The sequence below is a fragment of the Ciconia boyciana genome, chromosome 15 (assembly GCF_034638445.1).
Source record: "Ciconia boyciana chromosome 15, ASM3463844v1, whole genome shotgun sequence".
Classification (NCBI taxonomy): domain Eukaryota; kingdom Metazoa; phylum Chordata; class Aves; order Ciconiiformes; family Ciconiidae; genus Ciconia; species Ciconia boyciana.
The window spans coordinates 1,629,374-1,656,339 of record NC_132948.1 but is presented as its reverse complement, the minus strand read 5'-3'; the positions used below and the strand labels follow the sequence as shown (position 1 = coordinate 1,656,339).

The window sequence follows — 26,966 nt, the reverse complement described above, 5'->3', positions numbered from 1 at the left end:
TAGAGAAGAACAGCGTGTGGCTAAGTGGTAGGATATTTCAGATGGGACATAGGGCAGGGAGTAATAATTTCTAGGCGTCCCATTCCTCAGCATCGTTTATTCGCCGTGTAGCCTGAGAGAAGTTGTGTCTCTTCTCTGCTTTGGCCACTCCACCTGCAGCTCTTCATACCGACAGCTGGGCTTCCTTTCCTGCCATGGCTGAGGCCCTCTGAATTCAGGGTACTGCTAGTGAAGGTCAAGGAGAACGTTGTTAATGCCAGATGTAAACACTTCAGTGAATGGGGAATTACATTTCTGTTGGCAGCAGTGGGATGTGCCAGCGTGGAGGCAGTAAGTGAAATTACAGTGATAATATGTTTCAGGAGTCTCTTTTTATAATATATTATAGGGGAGAGTTTTGAAAGCTTTTTCAAAGTATGTTTGCAATGGTTGGATACGTTTTAATTATTTCAAATCTGTTCTTCATATGTAGTACAAGAAGCTAGGTCAAATTTAAGAAAATAACTACTAACTCCTCAGACATTAAAAAAAAAAAACTGTTTTTTTTTTTTTTTAATGTCACTCCCCAGAAGAAGATAGCTACATTCATGTTAGGTCATTCTTCAGTTATGTCCCAAACATATTTTTTATTGATAGACTTATCTCTGTACTCCATTTTCCAGTTCTCTGATGTTTTATCAGTATATAGAGTGCTTGCAGTTTATATCACATTTTAGAAGAAAAATATTCTGTTAATAAACAATATTTTCTTTTTCAGTGCTACTTAGGTGTCTGTAGCAAAATTTACTTGCTTGTGGACTTTGTTATTTACCAGCCTGGCACCACAGTGCTTACATGTAAGAGCTACTGTTGCTCTTCATCAGCTCCTTGGTGCTCTTCTGCGAGATACGATCGGTGTTTGAGAGGCGGCAGATGAAACACCACCCAGCGAGGGCCCGGAAGCGGGATGGAGAAGACCCACACAGAGAGGAGGAGCAGCTGAAAAGGGGATGGCAGAGCCACTCCTTTCCAACAGACGCTAACACCAAACTTCAGAATGAGTAAAACTGCAGATGTTTAGCACCCTGAGATGCGAGAGGGGCTTTCCCTTTTAGCCAGTGAAACAATACCTAAAGTGCACTGGCTTCTAGATAGGGTTCTGCGGCATTCAAGGACTGCCTCCTGTGATTCATGGGTGATGCCTAGAAATGGATACCATCGATGTACAAGAGTAAGGTTCTGGGTTACCATCAGACAGAAGGCATGGCAAATTCTGCCAGTATTTCCTACCAAAATTGTAACGTTCTTCAGATTTAATTAGTGGTATGTTTTGATTTGAAAAATCTCATCAAAAAGGGAATCTGTGGTTTTACTCCTGTCTTATAGCTTTAAAATTAGCACGAGTTAAACTGAACTTTCCTATTTACTCTGGTATTACAGCAGTAGACCTGGCTATCCAGCAGGTGTTGAATACCTCTTTGATGCCTCATCTGCTGTTCTAAAACGTTCCCCAGCTTTCACTGGCCAACAGGCAACAATATTGAGCAAGAAAATGCTTTGTTTTTTCTTACTGACCTCGGCTTTGACTTCTACCTTTCAGTGACTGTGCGGTCACAGTCAGCATTTTGAAGGGAAGCACGTGGAATACGTTGCCACTGAATGACAGGTTGAGGATAACTGCTGAACGATAGAGAGGTCCCTGACAGGAATTAAACTACTGGAGTGCACCATTTAATTTTTCATGCCCTCTGTGTTTTTCATCCTGATTCTTCAAGTTATGCAGCACTGTTCTTTTTATGCTTTTCTTTTTCAGGCACCAGAGCAATGGAGCAGTTATTTCCCGCTGTGGACAGCCTGAGGTCAGCTGGTGGGGCTGGAGGAATGCAGATGATGAACACCTTGTCCAGTCTGTAGCCAAAGCCTGTGCCTCAGATTCGAGGTCCAACAGTAACAAATTAATGAATGGAAATTGTTCCAGAGATTTCTCCAACGGAGGGGACCTCTCTGATGTGGAATTTGGTACGTTTGTCACTGTTTCTTTTCTGTAAAGGGCAGAGCTTTTTATAAAAGCTTAATCTCATGTGTGCTGTAACAGATTCAATCCTTTGTATTTAATCAGGCATTCTCCAATTTCTGTATGTGCAATGCATATGCATAGTGGGACTTGAGTGAATCATTGTTGTAAACAATGTCAGAAGTATCCCTTCAGTTATTCATCGCTTGCATACCCTCTTCCCCAGATTCCTCAATCTCTAATGCTTCAGGAGCAGAGAGTTTGGCAATACAGCCTCAGAAGCTGTTGATCTTAGATGCACGATCTTACGCAGCAGCTGTGGCAAACAGAGCCAAAGGCGGAGGCTGTGAGTGCCCAGGTAAGCAGTGTTTCTTCTCAGTTTTCTGTTACGTTAATCAAAAGGATTTGCTCAAACATAATTACACTGATACACTTCAGTACTGCATATTTAACAGACTGCGTGGATGCAAGTGCTATTCATCTGCATGAAAATTCTGGATCATTGCAGCTATCACACAGCCCTTCAAAAGGACAGGTTTAGCTGTTAATTAAGTCTGTTTCTTAGAGCATAAAACCAGCTGGTAACAGTGTTCAGTAAATGCTGAACTGTGTGAAATATGCTGATTAGCTTTCCCCTGCTGAGTCAAATATATAAACCAGAGCGAGACAAAAGTGTCCAGTGTGCTAATGTCTAAAAAAAACCTGAACAAACTTGTGAAAATCCACTGACTGTAGAGGATAATAACATTCTAGAATGGTTGTGCGGAAGACAACTTTTCAGCAATTTTTCTAAAGCTGAAACATTTTTCATGACCCAGGCCAATGGAAATCCTGCTTCATCTTGCATTTGTAATACATTTGCAATTATCACTTTCTGTGTTCTTTGGCAGTTGTAAATTGTTGGTATTATAAACAAGATGTTATTTTATGGTCACTATTGGATATGAACGCAGCCTGCTAAAATTCCATGGGTGGAGAGTCTAGGAAAAAATACCAGAAAGAAAAACTATAGATAAGATAATAAAAGTATTTTGACCACATAGTCTTGTTTTGGTCTTTGCTGCAATAGCTGCACTTTGATATGTAGCCACCAGTAAGAAAAGATGAATTTTCCATTTAACACCTCAAAACTGCTAAATAACTCATCATCAGAGAGTAAAATTTCAAAACAGAAAAGCAGAGTTATACAAGAAGTTTAATTGTCTTCCTATATATTGGTTCCTGAATTCTTTGTAGAAAATCTCCAAACAGCTTGTCACCTTCAATAAACTTGACCTGCATTAAGTGCTTCCTTTTTGCTGCTAAGTTTTCTTCAGGTTTTGCCAAGTTTGCTTCTCTCTCTCTGTATAAAAATTTCAGTTATGTTATGCTTTATTTTATTTATGACATAATTCAGTAAAAAGACAAAAAAATGCTTAAATTGTCTGATACTGTCAGTCGCTTCTGACTGGAGTTACGTAGTCCATCGCTAACAGGATGTTCTGGTTTGGGTCGGAATTTGTCGGGCTGTTAACAGTTAAGAAATCAAATGATATCAAACATGCTCTTTTAAGAGAGTACTGCATTTTCCTGTGCAGGCACTCAGTGTCCCATATTCTGAATCCTGATTATTTTTTTTCTGTTGTAGAAAAGGTCATTTTAGCTATCACGTCACCATTTTTGTGCAGATAGAAGCATCAGGACAGAGGAAAGCTAAATCCAGGAAAGACCATCGAATTAGTATTTTTCTGCATCTTCTTAGGTGCTCCCTCTGACGAGTGGACCCTGTCTGTACAGATACTGCCTCCCCAGTAGAGCAGAGTTGCATGAGTACATCCCATAGCAACATCTGAAGGCAGGCTCAGGAATTCCATCCATCTTCTGTTTTCCTGAGCTTTGAGTATTTCTCACGTGTGTGATGCTTGTTCCTCATATAGAAAAACTCAGAATAAAGCAGTAAATGAAGTAACCTTTCAGCCTTTTTGAGTCGTTAGGAAAAGGAATCTATAACTTATATAAAAATACACATTAGTTTACCAAATTTAAGAACATCCATAAATTGTTAGTTAAATATTGTTTATGCTTTGCAGTATCTTAGGATGTTTCTCAGTATTTTTAAAAACATTCTGTAACCTCAGGCATAGCAATATCACTATTCCCATAGGTTTGTACTCTGCGTTCTGTAACGTGAAGTGAAACATTGAAAATAGATACACAGACACTTTGCTAACTCTTTCCTGTTTTGCCATGCTGTGTTGTAATGTCTGGAATACCTATTAAACTCTAAGTACTAGTTTCTCCTTACAGAATATTTGTAAACAGATTATTTCATCTGCCCACAGCAACAGTGGTTTGTTTTTATGAAAAAGCCTCTTTTAGAAATTAAACTTAGTGTAGTTTTTAGTTTCTTCCCTCTTTCTTGATATTTCCCTACAGAATATTACCCAAACTGTGAGGTAGTGTTCATGGGGATGGCAAACATTCATTCTATCCGGAAGAGCTTTCAGTCGCTGCGTTTGCTCTGCACACAAATGCCAGATCCAGGAAAGTAAGTGGATGTTTGGTGTTTTTTGCCTTTGTTGACATGTTTCTGCAACTGCGTTCTTTTGCTGCTGATTAGTAAACTGAAATTCCGTGTTTTTTCCCTTGGTGACTTTCCTGTGTAATAACGCTAAGCTATATTTTTTCATTTCCACGGAATTTGAGCTAAAGCAAGTCATTGGTTTATTATCATTGAAGTGAACCTAGAAAATGAGATCTGGGATTATAATGTAGCCTTGAGTATTGATGCTAGAATGTTATTACTGTCAGGCGGGCTTCTAAGTGCTAGCACTTAGGCTTGCCTGCTATTCTTGGTTCTTCAAATCTTCACAGCTTGGCTGTCCTTCAGAAAGTTCTGGTGATGTTCCATGTACTTCAGGCATTTATAGTGTCTTTTCAGGAGACATTTTTCACAGCCCTCCAATGCTATGGGATAACTAACCTCTAATGGCCCATCATCTCAGGAGCTTCTGAGGTTGGGTCTTCACTAGGACACTGTAGTGGCACCAGTCCCGTTTCCCCTACGACTTCCCTGTTTTGAATTTGCTGCTAAGAGTCTTTTATGCTTTCAGAGTAGATCCAGAATGGCCACCCTTACTAAACCGGATATGTAGATCTTCATAGGGTAGCGATTCTTAAGATACCTACAGCACACCCTGTAAAGCCTGGGAATAGTTGGGATACGGGAGATTTCAAAGGCACCTCAGGTTCCACCCTTTCATTGAAGCACAGAGTTGTCAGGAGCGTATGGCAGAGTCCCAAGATATGCCAGAGGTACTGGGACTGCTGGGGAATCTGAACCCTCAGCTCGGAGGAAGCAGAGGCTGCTGAAAGTAATAATTACCTAGCACTTACGTTGTCCGCTGCTGGTGTTGTGTTATGCTCTCGTCTGGGAAAATGTTATTTAAGCTTCTTGCAAGTCTTATGCAGCAAAGCGCGAACCAGAGACTGGCTGTTCCTCAGGTGGACTGCATGGCTCTGTTTCTTACAAATCTGGGAAAGTGTAAATGAGACGTAAATGAAAAATATTCAAGAATGACATTCACAGCTTATTAAAATAGGAGCTTTGACTTGATAAATTCAAAGATCCAAACCTGAAAGCATTCTAAAAGAGCAAAAACTGTCTTCCCTTGTTTTCCTCTAGTTGGTTATCAGCTCTGGAAAGTACCAAATGGCTGCAGCACTTATCTGTGCTTCTGAAATCTGCGCTACTCGTAGTTCATGCCGTGGACCGAGACCAGCGACCAGTCTTGGTGCACTGCTCAGACGGCTGGGACCGAACCCCCCAGATAGTGGCGCTGGCCAAACTGCTGCTAGATCCGTATTACAGGACTACAGAGGTTTGTAAACCATCTGTTAGCGCGTGAGGTAGTTACCGGGTTCAGGTCCTTTTCTGAGGAAGTCTGTCTAGAAATGATTTCAGTTTTTTTCCACTAGAAAAGGCACTAAAGCTAGCAGGAGTTTACCAACAGTAGTCTGCAGATACAGTTACATATAGGTGTAAATATGGTCTGTAATTCAAGAGCAGATTATATTTTCCCCCTTTGCTGTAACTGCGCAGTCATGGTCTATGCTTCCCCATATCTGGCTCAGGAATATGTAGTACGAAGTGCTACATATTGTAGTTTCCGTTACACCGTTGCATTGCAGTTTCTCAGCTAACTATTGATACAAAGCCTTTCTCTTTTCTAGATTTCCCAACTGCGTGTTTTTCCAGTTTCACATTTTCGTCGTCCTCTGTCACTTAGTTATATTTCTCTCCGTTTTTCAGCCTGAATTTCCCCCCCACACCATTTTTCAGCATTGTGTGATATGCGATGGCTGGATTCCATCTGCCAGCCCACATGCAAGATGCCTTTGTTGTCTAGAACAGAAGCATATGTCTGAACACTGTGCTATAAACTGCTGCTTAAAGCCTTGGACACATGAGGACCAGAAATTTAAACAGTAGCAATGCCTTTTGGATGAAATCGTGGAAACTTCTCAGATCCTTTTTTCAGATGGGTTCTAGAAGTCAGCATCCATCAGGTCAAAACATACTGCTCTGTCCTTGGCGCAGAACCTCCTCCTGGTCCCTCCTAAGAGTCTGTCATTCCTGTTCAAAGTGCAGAGTTCTTCTGTACACATCCTTTGCCTTCCTTCTTGTCAGCACCGTGTCAGAGGAAACCATAAACTGTAGCTGTCTGTACAAGGATCAGAAGTGTTTAGGAAAATGAGTCTTCAGCATTGTCACATTTCAAGCTTTTCAGCTATCGGCTATTATTTTTGCTCTAATTACGGCCTTTGACTTAATAAGCATGCTCTACAATTTTTCTTTCCACTAAGAATCAAAACCTTCCTGACCTGTGATGGGTTTTAGGTCCTGTAAGACGAGGTGACACATTCAGGTGCTCAGATAGGTACTGTTTTGAAATGTTCTTTGCCCTTTTCCTGTGCATAAGAAATCATGGAACTCGACCTTTAATCAACCTTGTGACTGTGCTACATTGGGTGTACACACAGGCAAGCACTCTCTCTGAGGATGGATGTCTTCTCGTGGATGAATTGTTTTTTAGGACAGACAGATCTGCCCATCACTTTCAGGGGAGAGCTTTAGGATTTCCTCTCCTGTCCAAATGCTGGTTATGGTGATCCAGAGGGTTTTGATCAAGGTGAATCTCCTACTCACCCCTGCCTGGCCAAGATACGTCTGATATCAGGATCTTCCGTGCCAGTCACTGAGGACTTAACCTGCCTTACTCCCTTTCCTGTTTGTGTAGGCTTGGGAATTCCTATCTGTCCTAATTTCATTGTGCAGCATTTCAGAACACAGAGGCATTAGGTAAAGCAGTACAGATAAGTAATGAGGCCAACGCTGAAGGGAAACGGGAGTGAGTGAGGACACAGTAACAAGGTGATTCCCATGAGTCTCAGACTGTCTTAGAAAATTGAACCAAAGAAAAATAGGAACTTTTCATCTGTATTTTCATTTCTGCAGGGTTTCCAGGTGCTAGTGGAGACAGAGTGGCTGGATTTTGGCCACAAGTTTGCAGATCGCTGTGGCCATGGTGAGAATTCGGATGACCTAAATGAGCGCTGCCCAGTGTTTTTACAGTGGCTGGACTGCGTCCATCAGCTCCAGAGGCAGTTCCCTTGCTCTTTCGAGTTTAACGAAGCATTCCTTGTGAGTTGTGGCTTGAGAGATTGCTGTTTTGTAGACTGCTTCTAAACCAGTACCCGGTACTAACATACTACAGAGCCTGAGGGGTTTCTGATTTTCCCATCTATCTGTGATATGCTGCAGCCTGATAAAGGAAACGGGAAAACTGACCAGATACAGTAGACAAAAGTACTTCTATACTTCATGGGACTTGAGGTCTGTTCACTCCTAAAACCGAAGCAGGACCCTTGAGGACTTCTTTTAAACTTTAAAGAAAGAAATAATTGAAGGAATTTAATAGTCTCACCTAAGAGGTGCTGAAATAACTCTGGTATAATACATCCAAACGCTATGAAAAAAGTCATAGTTACTGGCAATAAAGCTTGCCCCTACTTTGATCTTGTTTTGGGTCAAAGGCTCCTCCTCTAAAAACAACTTCCCCCTTACCTTTCCATTCAGTTTATCTGCTGAAAATATGTAGGATACGCGAACTGCGTTTATTTTCTTTTGAAGTGGACAACTCTCCTGTTAGAAATTTGCCTAGGATGGTCAAAATCAGTTCTCAAGGCCGGAAAGCAGGTCTCAGGGAAAGTGGCAGTCACTGACTGCAGGACTAGTAATCTGAAAAATAAAAGTTTTTATGAAGTGTCTGATCCACTAAGAGATTTAAAGCACATTCCTGTGATTGTGGTTGACTTGAATTACCACTTGCCAGCTCAGCCATGTAACCGAGTATATGTACAGTCCTAGCTTAGCTCAGTTGTGAAATGAGATACATAAGGTTATAACTGGCTTCACAGCACACTGCTAATCTACAGGAGCTGTGTGTGAACATACCCTTAGTATTCTGGCCTTTTTAGAGTAAATCCCTTAATTTATGAGAGAATTGAAGTACTTGTCTTCATTTAAACGTCTGAATAATCCCATGGAAGTCATTTATATGCTTAAAGTTAAGTTCATATTAAGCTATTTTGTCAGACCGGGACCACAGCATGGAGTGAATAATGATCAGGACGTGCGTGCTGTGTGCGTTTATACCAACGTACAGAAATTAACGCTTTTCCCCACCATTCTTTGCCTTTCTGTGCTGCATTAATGTTTTGTAGCAGGTAGCAGGATTCTCTTCTTTGCTTGTCCTTCAGGGCTATGAGATTCAATCAGCAAGACTTTTACACTTGATTGTGAACAAATATTTTGTCTTTATACGTTACGTTTTTTTCCTGAATTTTTTTAGTTATGATTTTAAAAGATTCCGCTATGCTTGAGTTCTTTTGCAATTGGTTTATAAGGAGGTATGCAAAAAATGCTAGATGTACTTGTAGATCAGTCTTTAGGAAGGGGGTATATTGCCCTGTGACAGAAAGATTTGTTGCTTCTTAAGCCTTAACGTTGATTCTGACATTAAGCTGTTCTCTTCTGCCGTATGACAATATTTGTATTGGTCTGTGCAGGTCAAATTGGTGCAGCACACCTACTCTTGCCTCTTTGGTACATTCCTGTGCAACAATGCGAAAGAGAGAGGAGAAAAACACACTCAGGAACGGACCTGTTCTGTCTGGTCTTTGCTGCGGGCAGCAAACAAAGCCTTCAGAAACCTGCTCTACTCCTCCCAGTCAGAATCTGTATGTATCCTTCATTCCTCACCAAGCGGGGAGAGTCCCTTTAGGGGCTCCCAGGTACAATGTTCTCAAAAGCGTGTACCTTAAGAAAGCGCCCAAGCTTGTAGCAGTGGGGCATGGTAATGGCGTAACTGTCATCATGAATGCAGTGTAGAGAGAGGCATTTCCAGAGAACTGTACTCGGTTCTGCTCATCGATGTTTACCTTGGAACACTGTTCAGTCTGACGTCTCAAGTCTTGCATTCTTTGCTGATATTTGAGCAATGTCAAATGCAACCTCAGAAATTTCTCTAAGCTGCGAATGTGTTTTCTGTAACTAAATATTTTGCTTTATTTTTTGTAACAGAAAACATTTCAGTGTTTGACAAATAGACCTTTCTAGAGAACTAGGCTATGTCAAAGGAGTGTCATAAAATTGCATACAAACCTAGACACTGTGTCTATATTCACCTGAAATCTGAACAGAAAAAGTAACTCAGATTATTTAGTATACCTTTGTTTCTCTCAGTACTTTCATGTTTTCAGTTTAGCTCTTCCATAGTAATAGCTCACCGAAGCTTCTGGGAAGGGGCTCACCGTTACCTTTTTCTGTATTTGATAAAAGGGCATGTAAGGCATGGAGGGATGCATGTGAAGGGGGGGCATGTGAACAAACAGTCATCAAATGTCATCGTGATTAGGACAGCAAAGACTTATAAATATTTAAACCTTTTTTGTTTATAAAAGTATCAGATATCATAAACCTAACTGTAAGGACTATGCAATGTTTTTGCATATGATAGATGTGTCTTTTAATTGTTCCTTAGAGTAAAATTAAAACCTGGCTTAGTAGGAAAGAGTTTATGCCTACATTTGTTATACAAAGATTAATTGTATATTCACATCAGCCCTCTCTGGCTGGCTGTCTCCCCTGGACACCGGACGTGCAGCCTGCGCTCAGGCTGTGTGCAGATCCCATTTGTCATTGCGACAGACAACGTCAGAGAGAGCCCTTCAAGACTTTTCAACCTGACATTGCCATCATAGGAGTGGATGTGATAGCTGAAAGCATGAGACACAAGCTGTATTTATCTGCAATGAGGACTTTTAAAGCTATGGATGCATCTAAGTTTTCCCTGAAAATACCAGCAGGTTTGCCCAGGAGGAGCTTAGAGAGTGCTCTTAAAGCAGGCAGTGTGGACAGGTAGCCGCTCTGTCCTTGGGCCGCCCTTACGTGCTATATCCTGCAGTATAGCTGCAGTCACAGTGACTTGGCCTCTGTTCTCAGTAAATACTACGCTGGGATAATTTGTCTGTATGTGGGAGTTTTGGTAATTTTCTGACTTGTATTCATCTTTTCGTGGTTTTACTTCAGTCTTTAAAAGGTGCCTTTCTGATCTGTTATAAAACCGTAGTCGTTTAAAGCAGCATCCACCAAACCAAGCCACCCCACAGCCCTCCCTCTGCTCAGCGGCAGGGAAACCTGACTGTTTCTCTGCCATCGCCTGCTTTTCCACAAGGAAGTTGCCTGGGAAAAGAGTGGGATTGATAGAGTGACCCAAGGTGTTTTTAAACTGAAACAGAAAGCATATTCCACAGTCAAGGAATCCCTTTTAAGAGCAAGCTGCCTCTTCAGGAAAGTATTTCTGCATGTACTTCATTTTTAACATATGAGTGCTTCTATTAAAGACAGGGTTGGCTTTGATGGATTGGAGGCTGTAGAAGGAGGTTATTAGTTCAGCTCTCATATGGCATGATATAATACAAAGTACAAGGACATCTCTGTGCTAACAATGGGCCACTGAATTCTTCAGCAGTTTAAATTGCTCAGAAGCATTATTAAGGTGTAGGTTCACGCAGAGCACGTTGCAGTAATTCATTCATGAGAAGCTGAAAGCCGACATTGTTATGCCTCAGCCGCTGTCTCTGAAATAAAAGATAATTATATATCCAAGTGTAGCTGATTAAAAATGCCATAGCTGCTCACTGGCCTTCAGAGTTATCTAGAGATCTAGCAAAGCCTCCCAGCTGCAAACCTGAATAATAAACCACCACAATCGGATCTGAACACTGCTCTGCATTCTGGGAGCGAGCAGTTTACAATTTCTGAACGTTGTGTGTTCTCCCCTCTCAGGTGCTGTATCCAGTGTGCCATGTGCGTAATTTAATGCTCTGGAGTGCTGTTTACCTGCCATGCTCTTCCCCCTCTACACCCGCTGATGACACCTGTGCCCCATACCCTGTTCCAGGCTCTAGCCCTGAAGATCAGCCTCTGGGCAGGTGAGCCTAGAGCCCAGAAATCCCATCCTGTAAAGTAAGATCAACAGAGAATATTGTGGGATATAAAGAGGAGAATACTTGTGGTGGGAGGGAAGTATTTTTCACAGGCTTATTTGTGGGACTGTTTGAATGACCTACCCAAAAGCAGTCTGTCATCGTTTCAGTTTTGAAAGCTGTTACGTTTTAGAGGTGGTAGCGTGACAGAGAGAAGATTAGCAAATAGAATTAAGCTCCGGGTATTGCATCGCCTTGTAGGATTCCTTATATCCTTGTGGAATATCAGTTTTCATTTGGTTATCTTGAATTTGAGTTCTTTTTCTGTGTTGCATAACTATTTCTTTGCTTTTTTGTACAATGATTCTGAGCACATGTTAATTAGGAGGTGTGACCAGACTGTAAGCATTTGTGCTTTGTGGTAAAGGGATTATTCTGGGAATGTTCAAAGTCTGATTGAACATATTTTCCTGACAGCAAACAAAGTACTGAAGCAGCTCTGCACTACAGATGGTCAAAATGTGCTCCTAGATAATACTTCACAGAAGTCCATTAGTTAGCAGCTTGTTACTGTCCTAATTGTGGGGGGAGTTCTTAAGTCATAGTAGCTAAGCATTTAAAAAAAAAAATCCCCTGACTTTGGATTCTGATTATTTGTACCTTTATAGGTTACCAAAGACGAGATCATTTGACAATCTGACGACAGCCTGTGATAGCAGCGTGCCTACAACCAATCGACGTAGTAGCGACCCCAGCCTCAATGAGAAGTGGCAAGAGCACCGTCGGTCTCTGGAGCTGAGCAGCCTCGGGAACCCTGGGGATGATCCGTTTGATGGAGATAGCCTGAGTAAACAAGGCAGGGCTCCAGTCGGAGCAGAACTCTCTGTTGCAGCTGGTGTGGCAGAGGGACAGATGGAGAACATTTTGCAAGAGGCCACTAAAGATGATGTTGGTCTGGAGGAGCACGTAAGGGGTAGCCTAGAGGCAGTAGGTAAAGGGGATGAGATTGCCCTGGATAAGGAGAACAGAACTGAAAATCTACATGGGTATGTCAGTGACCTCTGTGGAAAGGCTGAGGCGGATAAAGGTATTGTAATGAACAATCCAGCATCCAATCCACATCCAGTTTCACAAGGTGCTTCTGAGCTTAAAGGACAACAGGATGAGCATCCTGATCTCAGTAACACTATCCAGAAGTTACCTCAGGTGAAAGGACTACAGACTGTTCCTTTGGAGGGCTTTGTAAACAGAGACACTCAAAAGAATACAGAGGAGGAAGGTGTTAGCAAACTTGAAGGAGAAGCAGAGAGCCTGTACAATACAGCGCAGGCCAGCCTTCCGTTACCTCTTACAATCCCGCACGAGGCAAGAACATCCAACATTGAAAGTTCTACGGAAACCTTAACAGAGAACGAAGCAAAGCAAGAGCTCATGCCTAAGGGTCCTTGCCACAGACCTCACCTGATCGACAACAGTGCTGATGAACTTTCTCGAACTATTGAAAATAGGCCAGAGGGGGAGAGCATGCTAGAACTTCAAAAACTGGGAACAAAAGTACATAGGACTTCTGGTAGCAGCAACACACACATCCCGATGCCTTCCCCTTGTGCCTTGCCTTTAGCTGAATGTAAAGATGAGATTGTGTGTAATGGAGAGCTGGAGCCTGAGAACAAGACGACAGAGAAGCCTGTGGGGTTTAGTATCGCCCAGAAATACCACGCGACGAACGGACACTGTGTGAATGGAGAGGACGGTCGGATCAAAGCCTCTCTGAGTCGGCAGGTCTCCGCAGCTAGCTGTAGTTCTGCACAGTTTCACTTGAGGAACTTGCACCAAAAATGGATGTTTAGTCATCTTGGTAAGCAGCAGGCAGCCAGCAGCCCAGACCAACCTGCCAGAAGTCACCTGGACGATGATGGAATGCCTGTCTACACTGATGTTATCCAGCAGCGCCTGCGCCAGATAGAAACGGGCCATCAGCAGGAAGTGGAGACCTTGAAGAAGCAAGTGCAAGAGTTGAAGAGCCGGTTGGAGAGCCAGTTCCTGAATAGCTCCTTACGTCTCAATGGTGATTATGGAGACGAAGTGGTAAGTGAAACGGTAATTGAGCCACTGCTGGAAACAGCGGGCTAGTTAGTCACGTTCTGGATCTCACCACATTGCCAGCTCTTGGTTCATTGGTCAGGTAGTGATTTTTTGGCCATACAGGCTTTTATAAAACTCTCAAGGTCATTCTGAAGAGGGCAAATGACTGACTGAGTACATGGCAAATGGCAATTAATGATGACTGATACTTTCCCTGTATTTTGGTTTGACCATAAATGTAGCAAAGGTTTATTTCAAGATGGGTGTTCACAGCGTACTCGCACATACCTGGACAGACTTAAACACCTTCACTGGCCTTATTAAAAAAAAAAAAATTGTTTTACTGTCGTTTTCATATATGGGCAAAGATACTTTTCTAAGGATGTGAATGTGTCATTTATTGGGACAGGAGCGTAGGACTGATCTCTTGGTGCTGTGCATGCTTGGGGTAAGAAAGATGCAGCAGTGGCTGCTCTCAGCTCAAAACCATGAACTTCAAGCCATCCCTGTTTCAGATGGCTGGGCTGCTCAAGGCTCATTAGCCAGAATAAATTAAGAGATTTTGTGACAGCCTTATGTCAGTGAGGGATTTTCCTCAACAAATTAAGAATTTTAAGGGAGTTTTAAACTGTTCATGCTTTTACTTGGAAGTGTTCAAAGTTGTAAAAGTAGAGACTTAAGTTTGAGGTGTAATTCAAATACAGTATGTTAATTTCTGTAGCAGTTAAATGATCTCTGTCGTTGTGGGTGCAAAAGAAATTTTAAAATCAGAAACGAAAGAAGTGTAATTCCAAGTTCAAGATCTCAATAGCTAGCAAGTGTTCTATATGTCTCTATATGTCTTGGGTGGATTTTTAAGTTGCTTCTCCCCTGCCTGTTTTTTACCTAATCTCTCCTCCTCTTTTGACTAATAAATATTAATAATAAGTCAAAAGAAATACAGTCATTGGCCTTATACTGTTGCTGGAAGGTTGATTCAAAGAACAAGCACGAGTCCTGTTCGAAGAGGCCTTCGAGCACAGAGCAGTTCTGCGGCTTGCTGCAAAACTTGTTTTTTCAAAGGCCCAGTATTGTTAGTTAAATAAAAGAAATGAAGAGGGGAGAGCTACCTGGGGAAGCAGGTAGGCACGGGAGGAGGAAAGGGGCATGAAGGGGAAGGTGAGGAGACGAAGAATCCCTGAAACAGAGTTTGTATCTTCCCATGGGTTTGAATGCCGGGCAGAGCATTGGCCTGCAGTTCCTGAGGTTGACATAGCACCCATCAAAAATTTCCTTTTCCTGCGTGCGCATTGTAATGTGTTTTATATGCCTGCAAAATTGGAAAAAAACCCACTTACAAGCGGTTTCCAACTTTTGTTTGTTTAATTTAATATTGTTTAGAAGTGGCAGAGGTGCTGGATAGTCCCAGGTACATTTGTTGTGAAAAACGCCCAGAGCCTTCTTGGCTATTCACATTGGAGATAACAGCACTAGGTGCTCCTTTCGGGCACCCCTCTCAGCTCGGTGTCATTTCAATTGGGTGTGGCTTCTGTCACTGGCAGAAGCTTGGATTCCTTGGAGAAAGTTGGTGCTTTGGCTTAATTTATTATACTCCCATTTTTTAAGGGCCTTCACAAACTGCAGTGTAGGGCTGGATGTGAGAGCGCGCTGTCCTCTAGAAAATTCACCGTTTTTAAGAATCTAACCTCTACCTTCTATTTGTGCCTCAGCTCGGGAGTGCGAGGTTTTCTTCTGTAGCTCCAGAGGTGCCCATTCTTCAGGCACAGAAAGACATTAACTCAAGATTTCTCACTATTATTAATGTATTTTAAGGGCTGGCTGAGTTTTAATTCAGTTAAAATACAACTCTACCTGTCTAGACTATATTACGGAAGCATTATTCCCCCAAAACCTATATATGGAATATATATGGCTCAAATTCTGAGTTTCCCATTTGCGATTTGGCTTGTATTTTCCAGAATTTTTGCCAACAAAAGGATGTATATATTACTAGTATTAGCTTTGAAAGTGAAGCAACCTTGAGGAGGAAATGCAACCATGAAATTGGGGCCACAGATAGCAGCTTTTTTGGTTAATCACCCCAAGTGTTGCCAGAACTCTGTGCTAACACAACAGAAAGCAGATTTTAAATCCATTCTACCTCACATCATCCTGTCATCAGAGGGTCAAAAACTGACCTGTTGGCGTTTTTTTGCTTGGTTTGGTTCTGTTTTTTTTTTTTTTTTTTTTGCAATTCACCACTGCAGAAACCACTCCAAAGTGTGGCTTTTGTAGTCCCACTCAAAAAGGTGCTCTTGCCTTTGCTGCCACGTGTGCGCTGGAGGGAGGTGACTGGTTATGACATTTGCCCTTCCAGTGCAGACATAGCCTGCTCTTTCTTAGCCGGAGGTACCCTTTCCACTCCTCCCCACGACTGTCCGGTTTTTATTTGTATGGAAGTAGGAATATGGGAAGGTTCTGTTCAGCTGTGTTTGTTTGCCAACAGACTTCTATACCCGACTCGGAAAGCAATCTGGATCAGAACTGCTTGTCTCGCTGCAGCACAGAGATTTTCTCTGAAGCCAGCTGGGAACAGGTGGATAAACAGGACACAGAGGTACAGACTAAATCCCTGTAAATGGCTCATTCTTCCGGTAGGATGGGATATTCATAATTCAAATTATCCTACAGCCTTTGGTCATGTGCCACTTCTTGTGAACTATCTTCCTTGCATTTCACTTGTCTCTCGTACTTTCAATACCAGTACCTGTGCCTATGAGCCCTCTGCTGTCTGTGTATCAACTCTTTGAGAAGCTGTGGAAGGAATGGTTAGCTAAAGGAGCCTTAGGTGGACACATGCTTGGTGAATGTTCTTGGCCTGGATACTTCTAAAGCACAGAAAAAAAACAGAGAATTGGACTTTATGACTTTGTTTCTGTTTGTCCAAGGGGAATTTAGTGTATCTGTTCTCAAAGGGAAGGTTTCTGTCGTCTGTCTTCAGTTGTTGCAAACGCTGAATTTGTGCTCTTAAAATAGAGCAAGCGCTTCCCTCGTGGTGCTTTGCTTTGAATTTGTGAGCACAAATGAGATGTCTTTGTTTCTAATTATTTGCCCTCTCCTTGATAAATTTGGTCTTTATTTCTCCCAGGTGACACGATGGCTTCCAGACCACCTCGCTGCCCACTGCTACGGCTGTGACAGTACGTTCTGGCTTGCCAGTAGGAAGCACCACTGCAGGTAACCTGTGCATCGAGAGAGGATAGAAGGGAGGGAGGCGTGGTCACGGCTTGAATTGGTCCCTCTCCTCTTAAACCAGGAAAGGGTTTTCTTTTGACGCATAGTTCCTTTCTCAAGGGTGGATGTCAGACTAAGTGTTTTAGAGTAGGACTGTGCATGCTCCTGAAGGAGCAGAGAGCTTCGGAAGAACAGAACAGTTTCTCCTGTTCAGTTCCAGTTCATGCAGAGTACGTATTTAGAAAGCCAGGTTTGGTATCTGCTCCTCCCCAGCCTAAACAGATCCCACCTTTTTTTGTCAAACTGGATTTGGAGGCAGCTGCCTGTTTAGCTTTTTAAGAGGGTGTAAATAATAAAAAATACCGCTTTGTCATCTTTGCACTTAGTAACTCAATGCTGCAATGATGAATACCATCTTCTTCCCATTACTGGTTGTAAACCTGCTCCTTTTCTTCTCTAACCATTCTTCCCTTTTCATTAAATTGCTCTTGTAAGAGAATCTGAAAAGGACACCTATGTGAAATAAAAGTTTTCTGGATTATTCTTTGCCAAACACATTGCCAGCAGAGGCTACAACAGATCATGCAGGCGGCAGGGGCTTAATGAAGAACAGGTGGCAGAGGCCTTTTGATTAGATCATACTCTAGTTAAAGACAGAGAATCTCAGATTCCTAAGTTATATTTCCAGTAAATCCCTGTTCCCGATTTCTGGACATGAGAAAATGATTACAGGAACCATCATTTAAACAAGTGGCAGTTACCACATTTTGATGCTTCATTGCTTTTTGAAGTTGTAGAGAATTATAAACGTCTTTCTTGGTTTGTGTCCATTCTGTATTTTGCTCCATTTAGCCTTGTAAAGATAAAGAAACCCAGGGAAGAATGAATAGAAGTTGAACGGCTTTGATTTTTTTTCATGTCCACTGTGTTTGTGCAAATTTGTACGTCTTAGGGCTTCAGATGAAAAATATAATCACTAAGCATACAGTGGTACACGTCCGAAGGGTTTTATAAGAGTTAAAATGGTGTTTTCCTTTGCCCTTCTCATAGTGGTATCTGTTGTGAAGTGTACCCAGCCAGCACTGCCACCCTGCCTCCCTAGGCTGACTGACATTTGGCACCTACATTCCCGCTTCCTAGGCCTGGGCCCTGGAGAACTCCTAGCGCGTGGATACACCCAGGACACCCCCAACACCACGAGGAGTTAAAATTGACTCAGGGTTTCAAGTTTGGTTGCAAATTTCCCGTTAGTGTCTTTGCTTCTTCAGCTTTCAGATGTCTAACCTGGGTTGACCAGGCTGTCCACGTCAGCTCTGGTTGTTTATGGTAGAGACCAATAAGGAATGGCAACCAACAAGAAAACCGTAGTAATAAAACCCCAAATATTTCCCTTTCCACATTTCAAAAAACTCAGTGATCAGTGGCAGTCTGCTCAACATCTTACCTGAGAGTGAAAACAAGTTGAAACCCATACGCTGTAAGGCCTTGAGCAGGATAAAAATATCCAGCTTCCTGCATTGCCACTATTTGCTTCTTTTGCTAGTTCCCCTCTGAGCTCTTTCTCCCCTCCTTGCAGGGACATTGAACGTGTTGATCAGATCTGGTGAGCATTTACAACAGCCTCTGTCTGTTGTCTGCGTTTTCTCGGTAACTTCTCCAAACTAACTCGGTCTGTTCCCCCTCTTTGTTTTTCACTTGCCTAGAAATCACTAGAAATAAGTTGTGGGTGGCTAGCACAATCTGTTGGATGTTTAGAGCCGTATAAACAGGCCTCTCTTCACAGAAAGATATTTAGGACTTGGCTTTTGGTAGCTGAAACTGGGATGTGGATCACACTAACACTCACCATCAGTTAAGTCGTGTGGTTGAGTAACAGAGAATGCTTCACTTCTAACTGAGAAGAGACTGTCCTTCAAGTTTAGCCACATGCATTTATTTTTTATTTTCCCTTTTTGCCTTATTTCTGGGAAAGGTCCACGTTATCACACAGTCTTAGTATCGCTGTGCAGTGTGTTGACAAAAAACTGCCGCTTCTTTTAGAAGGACTGAAAATACTGTAGCAGTAACAGGTAGTGCAAAGCTGCTGGAGAGTTAGTGTCACCAAAAAAATGGATAACGTCCATGATTTAGTAAGAAGAGGAGGTGTCGGTAGCGTGATTTTAAGTCCCCATTCCTCAGAGGAGCGAGATCGCTTTTCTGGCGTGTTTTTTAACGTCTCTTTTTAATCTCTCAAGCAAAGCAGAGGACCACCAGGATAGAAAGAATGAGTTGTTCAGAGCTTTCCAAAGCTCAGGGGAGAACAGTTACAGAACATTATTATCTATCGCAGAAGGATAAAACAACACAAAAACCCCAAGCATATGTTAGGAAGCTGGTGAGCTACAACAAACCGATATTTGTTTTAATCCCTCTCCTCCGCCAACAGCGAGCTTCTGCTGGATAATTGTTCTTTGAGCAGCAGAGATGTGGGTTGTCGGAACTGCTTTTTTGCAGGGTGTTTCTGTATAACACCTCACAGGACTGTTTTTACTCCTGCTGTTTTTTCTGATAGTAATTTCTAACAGGGTCCTTAAGAAGACTTCGAAACCACTGCAGAAAGGCTAGCCATTGTCAGCCCCTAGTGCTAGGGTTTTGAGAGCAGGAGCCGCTGTGTGGAGCTGAGAAAATTAGCCCACTGAAGTGAGAAATGGGATTTCTCTGCTGACTCTTTCCCCATCAGTGGCCAGCATCTGGAAATCTTGTCTCTTGGCAAGGAAGGATTAATCCAAGCTGCTGGGTGTAGGCAGAATTCTCTGGCAGTCTCTTGGCAGCAACAGATCTTTTCTAGCACAAAACAATAATGGCACAAAATCCTGATGCCAAAGAGTTAAGGAAAAGGGCGTCAGGCGTGGAGGTAAACTTGCAAAATTCAGGTCCCTGAAGTGCCGTTCTGAACTCCTCGTGAGAATTGATGAGTTTGGAGGACAGGGCACGGCAGTGCTCACCAGGCTAGCTTGAGCAGCAGCAGGTTCTGAGGGGGGCTGCGAGAAGAGAAGGTAATTATTTTCAGGATTTAAATTTTGCTGCCTCCTGTGAGGTGCATGCGCCAGTGTGCCTCCACCAGCTGACATCTGACAAGAATGCGTATGAGACTGCTCACCCTGCCGCAGCGTTACTGCCATTTCTGAGCATGAAATACCTGGCTGTCCGTCTCATGGCTTTGCATGATCCTTGTTGACTCAGTTTACTTTACGCAGAAGCGTGGGACTGCCGGGAACGCCGCGAAAGGGACTGCGCTGTTGGGGCAATGGGAGGATTGCATCAACCAAAACTGGTTTTAATTTTTTTCATCTGTCCCATGCTTAAACTTTCCAGCAGTGCACTTGAAAGGAACAGAAGAAAATGTGTCTGTGCTGCACACACTTTTAGAAGAGTAAAGGAGCAGAGACTCCTACCTCCTCCCAGGACGGCAGTATCCAATCTGTCTCTAATGCAAAGCTGCATCACTGATGGGAGCAGGGGCCAGAACACCACGCTCCCCACATCCTTACGGAGGAAGGCCCCTTGTTTGCTCTCCCTTAGCCCCTCTCTTAGCCGTGTGCCACCAAGGTAGCAGTGACAATGACGAGTAGCACCATGCCTGAGCTCCTCTGCAGGACACAGGAGAGAGCTCACCCCTGTTTCGTGGAGGGGGAGGTTTCCGCTGGATGACCCGAGTCAGTGTTGTACAGAAGAGCTGTCACTGTAGAGATGTGTAATGAGCTGTAATTCCGTACTGTGGTTTGCTTTGTGCTCCTTTCTGGTGTCCGTACCCTAAAGCTCTGCTTCAGCTTTAGAAGCGAGTAGCACAGGGTGCAGATGTTGGACGGTTGTCTGCCCACATCCTGGTACTTAGGGAGGAGCAACTGCAGTCCCAGGGCTGACCCCGTCACAAGACTGTGAATAGTATAATATTAGAACTCAGGTAACTTTGTCAAACTGCTTCTAATCTTTTCTTTTCCATTTCTCCTCTGTTCCTGATGCAAGGAATTGTGGAAATGTGTTCTGCTCCAGTTGCTGTAATCAGAAGGTGCCCGTTCCTAGTCAGCAGCTCTTTGAACCCAGCAGAGTCTGCAAATCATGCTACAGCAGCTTGCACCCCAGCAGTTCCAGCCTTGATCTCGAACTGGATAAACCCATCACTGCCATGTCAAATTAAAGTCCCAGCCTCGAAGCTGCGGGGGAGCAGCGGTGCCGACTCTTCCCCAACAGACACGCGGATTCTCGGTGGGCTGAGGCTGGGAGGACGCGGGAGCCATGCACTTTGGAGGTTGGGGCGTGGAACACTGCTCGGCGGGACAGACCTCGAGGACGTTCCGCTGGATTGTGGGATTCTCCTTTTCCAGCTATTCCCCCTTTCCTTTCTGTCCTGTCTGTGTGTATGTGTCTACGCGCGTGCGTGTGTGTGTGTGTATATATATAATAATATATATATGTTTGTTTGTTTGCTGGAAGATTGTGGAAGTGGGAAGGGAGCTGGCGCCAGAACCAGATTCCCCTTTTGTATTTAACTGACCCACTGCTGAACTGTGTTGCAGACACACGATTCTGTGGAGGAAAGGAGAAGAGGGGAATCAGTCCAGCCAGTGTGCAAAGTGTGAATACCTGTAGCGTCAGTGCTAGCGCTTTCAATCACTCCCGTTACTTCCAAACAAGAAACTGCTGTTTGGGAACCTGTTGCTGCTAGAAGAAATGGGAATCTCTTTCCCAAGAGAGCACTCTCCCTCTCTGTTCTTAGAGCGGGCTTAGTTCTCCTCGCTGTGTGAAGGGGGAATCACTCGCAGATTTCCATACTCAGCGGCTCTGTACTTGCACACACAATCGATGTGGTTTGTTGCCATCAGCCCTGCCACTGTGGGTCGGAGTGGAAACACCTGGACAGCGCTGGCTAAGGAAAGTGCGTGCTTGTTTGCGAGAGGTGAGAACGGGATTGAACAGGCTGCCGAGCTGAGATGGGTTTTACACTGGCGCCTCTCTCTCAAGTTCTGTAAATGCAATTCATTATTTAAAACCCAGTGGGAAAGTAGAAGACCTTCGACTTCTATCCTTGCCCCATCTGTAGGATGGTTTACTCTATGCGAAGCTACTTTCGGAGCAGAGCACTTATCATGGTTCATACAACCAGGCCGTCATGCTGTTGTTCAGACTCGCACTTTAATGAGACTATTCAAACCAACGAAAGGGCGACTGTGATACGCTGGTGTTTTCACTGGGCTCGGTCCGTGAGGAGTGCACTGGTGCTTGTAATACTCCTGGGATGTCTCCTCCTTTTTCAGTCTGTATTCAGTATGCTCCAGATAGGAAAAACCTGCCTGAGGATTATATAAAGACCTAAAATACATCATGGATTCCCCTTCTTCCTTCTGTCTCAATCTGAGTCGCTTTTAAAGTCACCTCATTAAAGTGTGAATCTCTTGAATATATGTTTTTAAATGAGTGTTAGGTACTCAGCCCCTTTTCCTTTTGATAGAGCCTGCTTAGTGCAATTTGGCAAGGAAGAAATGTAGATCCTGCTTCACAATGCATTGCCTAGACAAAGTTACAACTTCTCTTGTGATATTCTCAAGAACAAAAAATCCTGCTGGAGTATTTGGGTGTTTTAGCTACAAAAAGCTGAAAATCTAAGAGACCTTGGGAAAGGAGTGCTTCCCTTCCCTGGAATGTCAGAATTGCGGAATCCAAAGCGAGTATCACACAGAGAAAACCATCTCAGAATATTTTTTAGGTCTGATGGGGAAAAGAAATGTCAAGGTATTTTATTTTTGACTTTGAACTTCCCACTCCCTTTGCAAGGATAATTACACTGCTGCGGCGTAAGCTGAAGATTCACAAGACAAAAATGAATGTCCAGGAGGCTGGTTTAGCACAGCAGCCTGTGTCCTCACGGGAAGGGGGTCTGGTAACAAAGCGTCTTGGGATCTCCCCTGGTACGGGTTTTGAAACGTGTTTTCAAACCATCGGGAGGGAAGAGCAAAGAAAAAGACGGGTTCTCCAGTCTGAGGTGTATCTAGAAGTGTGTGTTCCTAAACCAGTGCAGCGAGTATCTGGAATAGAACTGTAGGCACTGCTGTTCCGTGTACAGCAGAGACAGCTGGAGCAGGAAAAGGGTGATACGCGGCGCCCGTCTCTGGCTCTTCTGCAGAGGGGGAGATTAGAGGTTTGACTGTAGGGGACGTGGTGTAGTTCTGCACACTAACATTGTGTGGGTTTGTGGTGCAAATAGACAGTCAAAAATAAGTCTAAGATTCTGCAGTTCCTAATGACAGGTGCCAAGAGGTTATGATACGGGTTTTGGGGGTCTGTGATGTACAGTGTGAATAAATGCTTGCAGCTCTTAGTCTTTTTTTGATCGATGAAGCACTTTTTTAATTAATATTATTTTTCTTTGTATGTAAAGGAGGAACCAGTATCTCTCCATAGCTGTACATATAACCCTTCTCTCCTAAAGAGAGTAAAGTGCTCCTATATTTTTCATTTTTGTCAAAGCAAGAAGTAAATACTTTAGAATTGTTAAATATATAAATAAAAGTGAATAAAGTTTAGACTTTTGCATGGGAGCATTTGCTAACACACTTTCTAATTTTTTTATGTTTCTTCCCTGTCCTTTGTAGGGGATGTATTTGAGGTTCAGCAGAAACACCAAGGCCTTTGAAAAAGGAGGCTGCAGCAGGCCTCCTCTTGCTTTCTTTTCCACTGTGTGTCTTTGCAAGGAACAACAAACTGTTGCTCCTAAACTTAGAAGAAAAAATATTAAGCTTGGTTTTCCTGGTGCAAGAGTCCCAGGGAGGGGGAAAAGACACAAACCACGTGCGCCGCCAGGTACTGTCAGTACAATCAGCAGGGCTTTCCGAGGCCGGAGAACTCTGTTACAGAGTCTCATCTTCCTCGGGACCTCGTCTTTCTTTCTCCCTTTAAGTGACCATCATATTTCAAAGCGTTGATCCGATGATGTTAGCCCAAATGTAGGAGCGGCCCAGGGGATTCACCCTGCTTTCAGTGACGTTTGGAAAGGGAAGCTCGACATCTCCCTTCTCCTGCAGCGAGCAAGTGCCGGCACTCGCCGCAGTGGCATCGTGGTGGGAGATCAGAGCTCGGTTCTCATTTGCACACTTTCTGCCTTATTCTCAATGCTGGATGGTGGAGCCGTGGCTCTTTGGGAACAAACCAAACTCACTCAGGTTTAATATCTTTTAATCTTTTCCCTGAAGGTGGAAAACTCAACTGCTGTTTGTCCTGCAAAAGTCTCCTGCACAAGGGTCCGGTTATTCTCATTTTCCTAGGACTGCTTGCTCGTTTCAGCCGCTTGGCTGCACGCACTCCCGGCACATAGGCTCATACTCTGTCAGTTATTTCTTTTCTTAACATATTTGAATTTGAGAGAGAGGATTTGCCCTGAATTCTCAGGGGGACTGAAGAGCTCCTTGAGCAACTGTGAGTTCTTTTGGGACAGGCCTGCTCTAATCACAAGATGTTGTGCACAGTTGCTTTATAATCTCATGGTATTTATTTAATCAAATAAAACTGCAGATTCTGGGCAGAGCTGTGATCGCAGCTGGTGGTAGTATTTACAGCTTCAAGAATAAAAAGAAAAAGCATATATAATGTTTTGCACTATTAAGAACATGCAAAGGAACAGCAGGTTTTCAATTATACACCAGAATTTGATTTTATATAGCTCCTTTCATACTTGAGTTACTTCTAAGTGCTTTTTCAGTAACTCATTAATCTGTAGCGCAGCAGCTGTAGACATTAGGTGCACACCGGTACTGCCAGCCCCAGACACCGCACTGCTTGGATCTTGTCTGCTTTGGAAACGCTGAGCGAAACCCCACGGGTCTCCTCTTCCACTGTCAGAGGGAGTTGGAGAACAACTTCACTTCCACAGAGTGTGAAGCCGTTATTGTGCAGAAGGGCTTCCCGTCAGGGGCATCAACAGCCCGGCAGCTCTGCTAGAGGAGCACCCAGCTGACACTGCATAGAAGCTCATTTCCCGGTGATCAATTCTTCCTAACGAACATCCTTTCCTCTTTTCTTTTGTTACAGCTCTCAAACAGCACGAGAGCCCAAAAGGAGAGCAGTGCTACTGTCGCAATATGCAGCTTTAGTGCTGTCTTACACGCTGTAAAACAATCTCCTTATGCAAAGGCGATTTGTACGGCTTACCGGGAGTCTCGCAAGTAGCATTAGTGGCTGAGGAACAAGACAATCGTTGAGAACTGAAGGCCCCTCTCATCCCCAGGTAGGACAGCAGCAAGCCCAGCCTCCCCTTGCCGGTGGAGGTGGCACAAGTACTGCAGTGTGGTGGCACAGGAGTCATTCGGCCGCAGTGGTCTCACAGGCTGGGCAGCAGTTAGTTCATCACAGCTTAATTGTACCGGTGAGGTATGGTGGCGGCAGCAGGTAGGATGGAAAACCAAAGGCTCTTTGGTGGTGAAGGGGAAGAAGGTGTCGGGAACCACTCCACTACCCAGGAAAGGCTGTTGGTGTGGGACGGAGCCCGCACCGGGAGAGGTTTTGAGCTGTTAGGAGGCTGCAAAGGGCAATAGCCACGTGCAGGACAGCTGAGCAGATTCAGAGCTCATTTAGCAGACAGGGGTGTGCAGATATTTTATGGTTAGTCTATAACTGTCCCTCTAACAGATCCTGAATTACTCAGCATGAGGTTTTGAGAAAACCGTGCCCAGAGTCAGTTAGAAGACGGTGTTTTACTGTGCTGCTGGGCTGTGCTGGAAGGAGATGCTCAGACAGTGCTGAGTGAAGCCCAGCTCTCTGACTTTTGCTCAGCTGCAGGATCCGGATCAGGTTTTAGGTAGCCCTTAGAGCTGCCCTCAGCTAGGTTCCATTGCTGGCGTCGCTCGGAACTGGCTCATGAGTTCCATGGAATTGCCTTTCTTGGTTAAAAAGCAAAAGCAGCAATTTAGGCTCTTTTTTGAGTCGTGAGGAAGGCGAGTGATGCAGCCTCTGCTCGTGCAGCGCCTGCACAGCAGTGCAGTCCGCACTAGCAGGCACTGCGTTTGCTCCCAGTGGTTTTTTCTCGAAGGAGACCAGCGATTCTCCCGGGGCAGCTCAGTACCTTCCCAGACAGATGTGCTGCCGGAAGAGCAGGGCAGGGCTGAGGAGGCTGCCCAGACCGAGCCCAGGCAGCGCAAAGTTTCTTTTTCAACAATTCAGCTCAGTTTTTTTGTTAAAGAGGGAATCCACCAGCACTAGGGCAAGGATGCAGAAATGTAAACTTTTATACAGCCACGTCTGCGCAAGCGTTTGTCTGTCTTACTGTCCCTACACCATATAGACGTGCCATTTCCCGGGCAGAGGAATAAAAAATTCCCATCCCTTCATTTTACACATGTAATACAGGCATCGGAGCTCGGATTGTTGCATTTCGGGATTTAAGATTACCATATTCTTCAGACTTTCAAATTTTTTAAATGCTGCTAAAGTTTTATCTTACTATTTAACAAATATGTTTTTTAAACCCATTTCCCATAGTTATGTTATTAAATGATTTTTACCTTGTAGTGGCAACAGGTGATGCATTTGATTGTACTTTTTTTTTTGGTGGAATTTGTATTAAAATGACATCTGAAGTCTTGATTAATTACTTCAAGAACATTAAATGTTTTAAAACACGCAAACCGATGAGAGCAGAGAGCTGTTTAGCAGCAGTATAAAGTGTTAGACCCTAGTGCTTATTTGTTTGTAACAGCATTTATTCTGCTGTAGCCTCAGAGTGAATATTTAGATCTTAATAAATTTGTCATTTTCCTACACGGTGACAATTTTACAGTCCCTTGTGTTTTCTGTATCGGTGCATCTTCAGGGCTCCCAGTTTGTGGGGCTTATTTTTAGGCAAATTATAGCTTATATATTAGGAAAAAGTAATCCTGGTGTTCAAAAAAACCATGTAAAATACATAGGAAGAGGTGACGTGAAATCCCAGACGGGCAGTGAGTGTGGAAGGCGCTGCTGCTTGCCAAACCCCCATGCTTCAGAGATGAGCACTGAGTGAGAACGGAGGATCCCGATGGTTTATCAGCAGCTCTGCAAACAATTCTAACGCGATGACTTTCACTTTGTGTCACATTCATCGCATGCTGTTGGACCCTCCTGCCCTGGTGAGGGACTT

At 43.6% G+C, this 26,966-nt stretch overlaps 1 protein-coding gene across 9 annotated transcripts in view; it reads left to right on the top strand.

The window, feature by feature from the left end:
• The window catches only part of MTMR3 (myotubularin related protein 3), an 87,036-nt gene extending 60,402 nt beyond the window's left edge, over positions 1-26,634 (top strand). For 5 of the 9 annotated variants that reach the window (XM_072879636.1, XM_072879632.1, XM_072879633.1 and 2 more), the window contains 12 exons: positions 1,793-1,998; positions 2,220-2,351; positions 4,409-4,520; positions 5,658-5,853; positions 7,491-7,676; positions 9,104-9,274; positions 11,385-11,530; positions 12,193-13,612; positions 16,095-16,205; positions 16,737-16,825; positions 18,399-18,425; positions 20,828-26,634. In XM_072879636.1, the coding sequence (XP_072735737.1) occupies positions 1,793-1,998; positions 2,220-2,351; positions 4,409-4,520; positions 5,658-5,853; positions 7,491-7,676; positions 9,104-9,274; positions 11,385-11,530; positions 12,193-13,612; positions 16,095-16,205; positions 16,737-16,825; positions 18,399-18,425; positions 20,828-20,999 (2,968 nt within the window). In that variant the 3' untranslated portion in view covers positions 21,000-26,634. Of the gene's footprint in view, positions 1-1,053; positions 1,211-1,792; positions 1,999-2,219; positions 2,352-4,408; positions 4,521-5,657; positions 5,854-7,490; positions 7,677-9,103; positions 9,275-11,384; positions 11,531-12,192; positions 13,613-16,094; positions 16,206-16,736; positions 16,826-18,398; positions 18,426-20,827 lie in introns of those variants that run through there. The other 4 variants (XM_072879641.1, XM_072879638.1, XM_072879637.1 and 1 more) reach the window with 4 other exon arrangements.
• Positions 26,635-26,966: the final 332 nt, after the last annotated feature.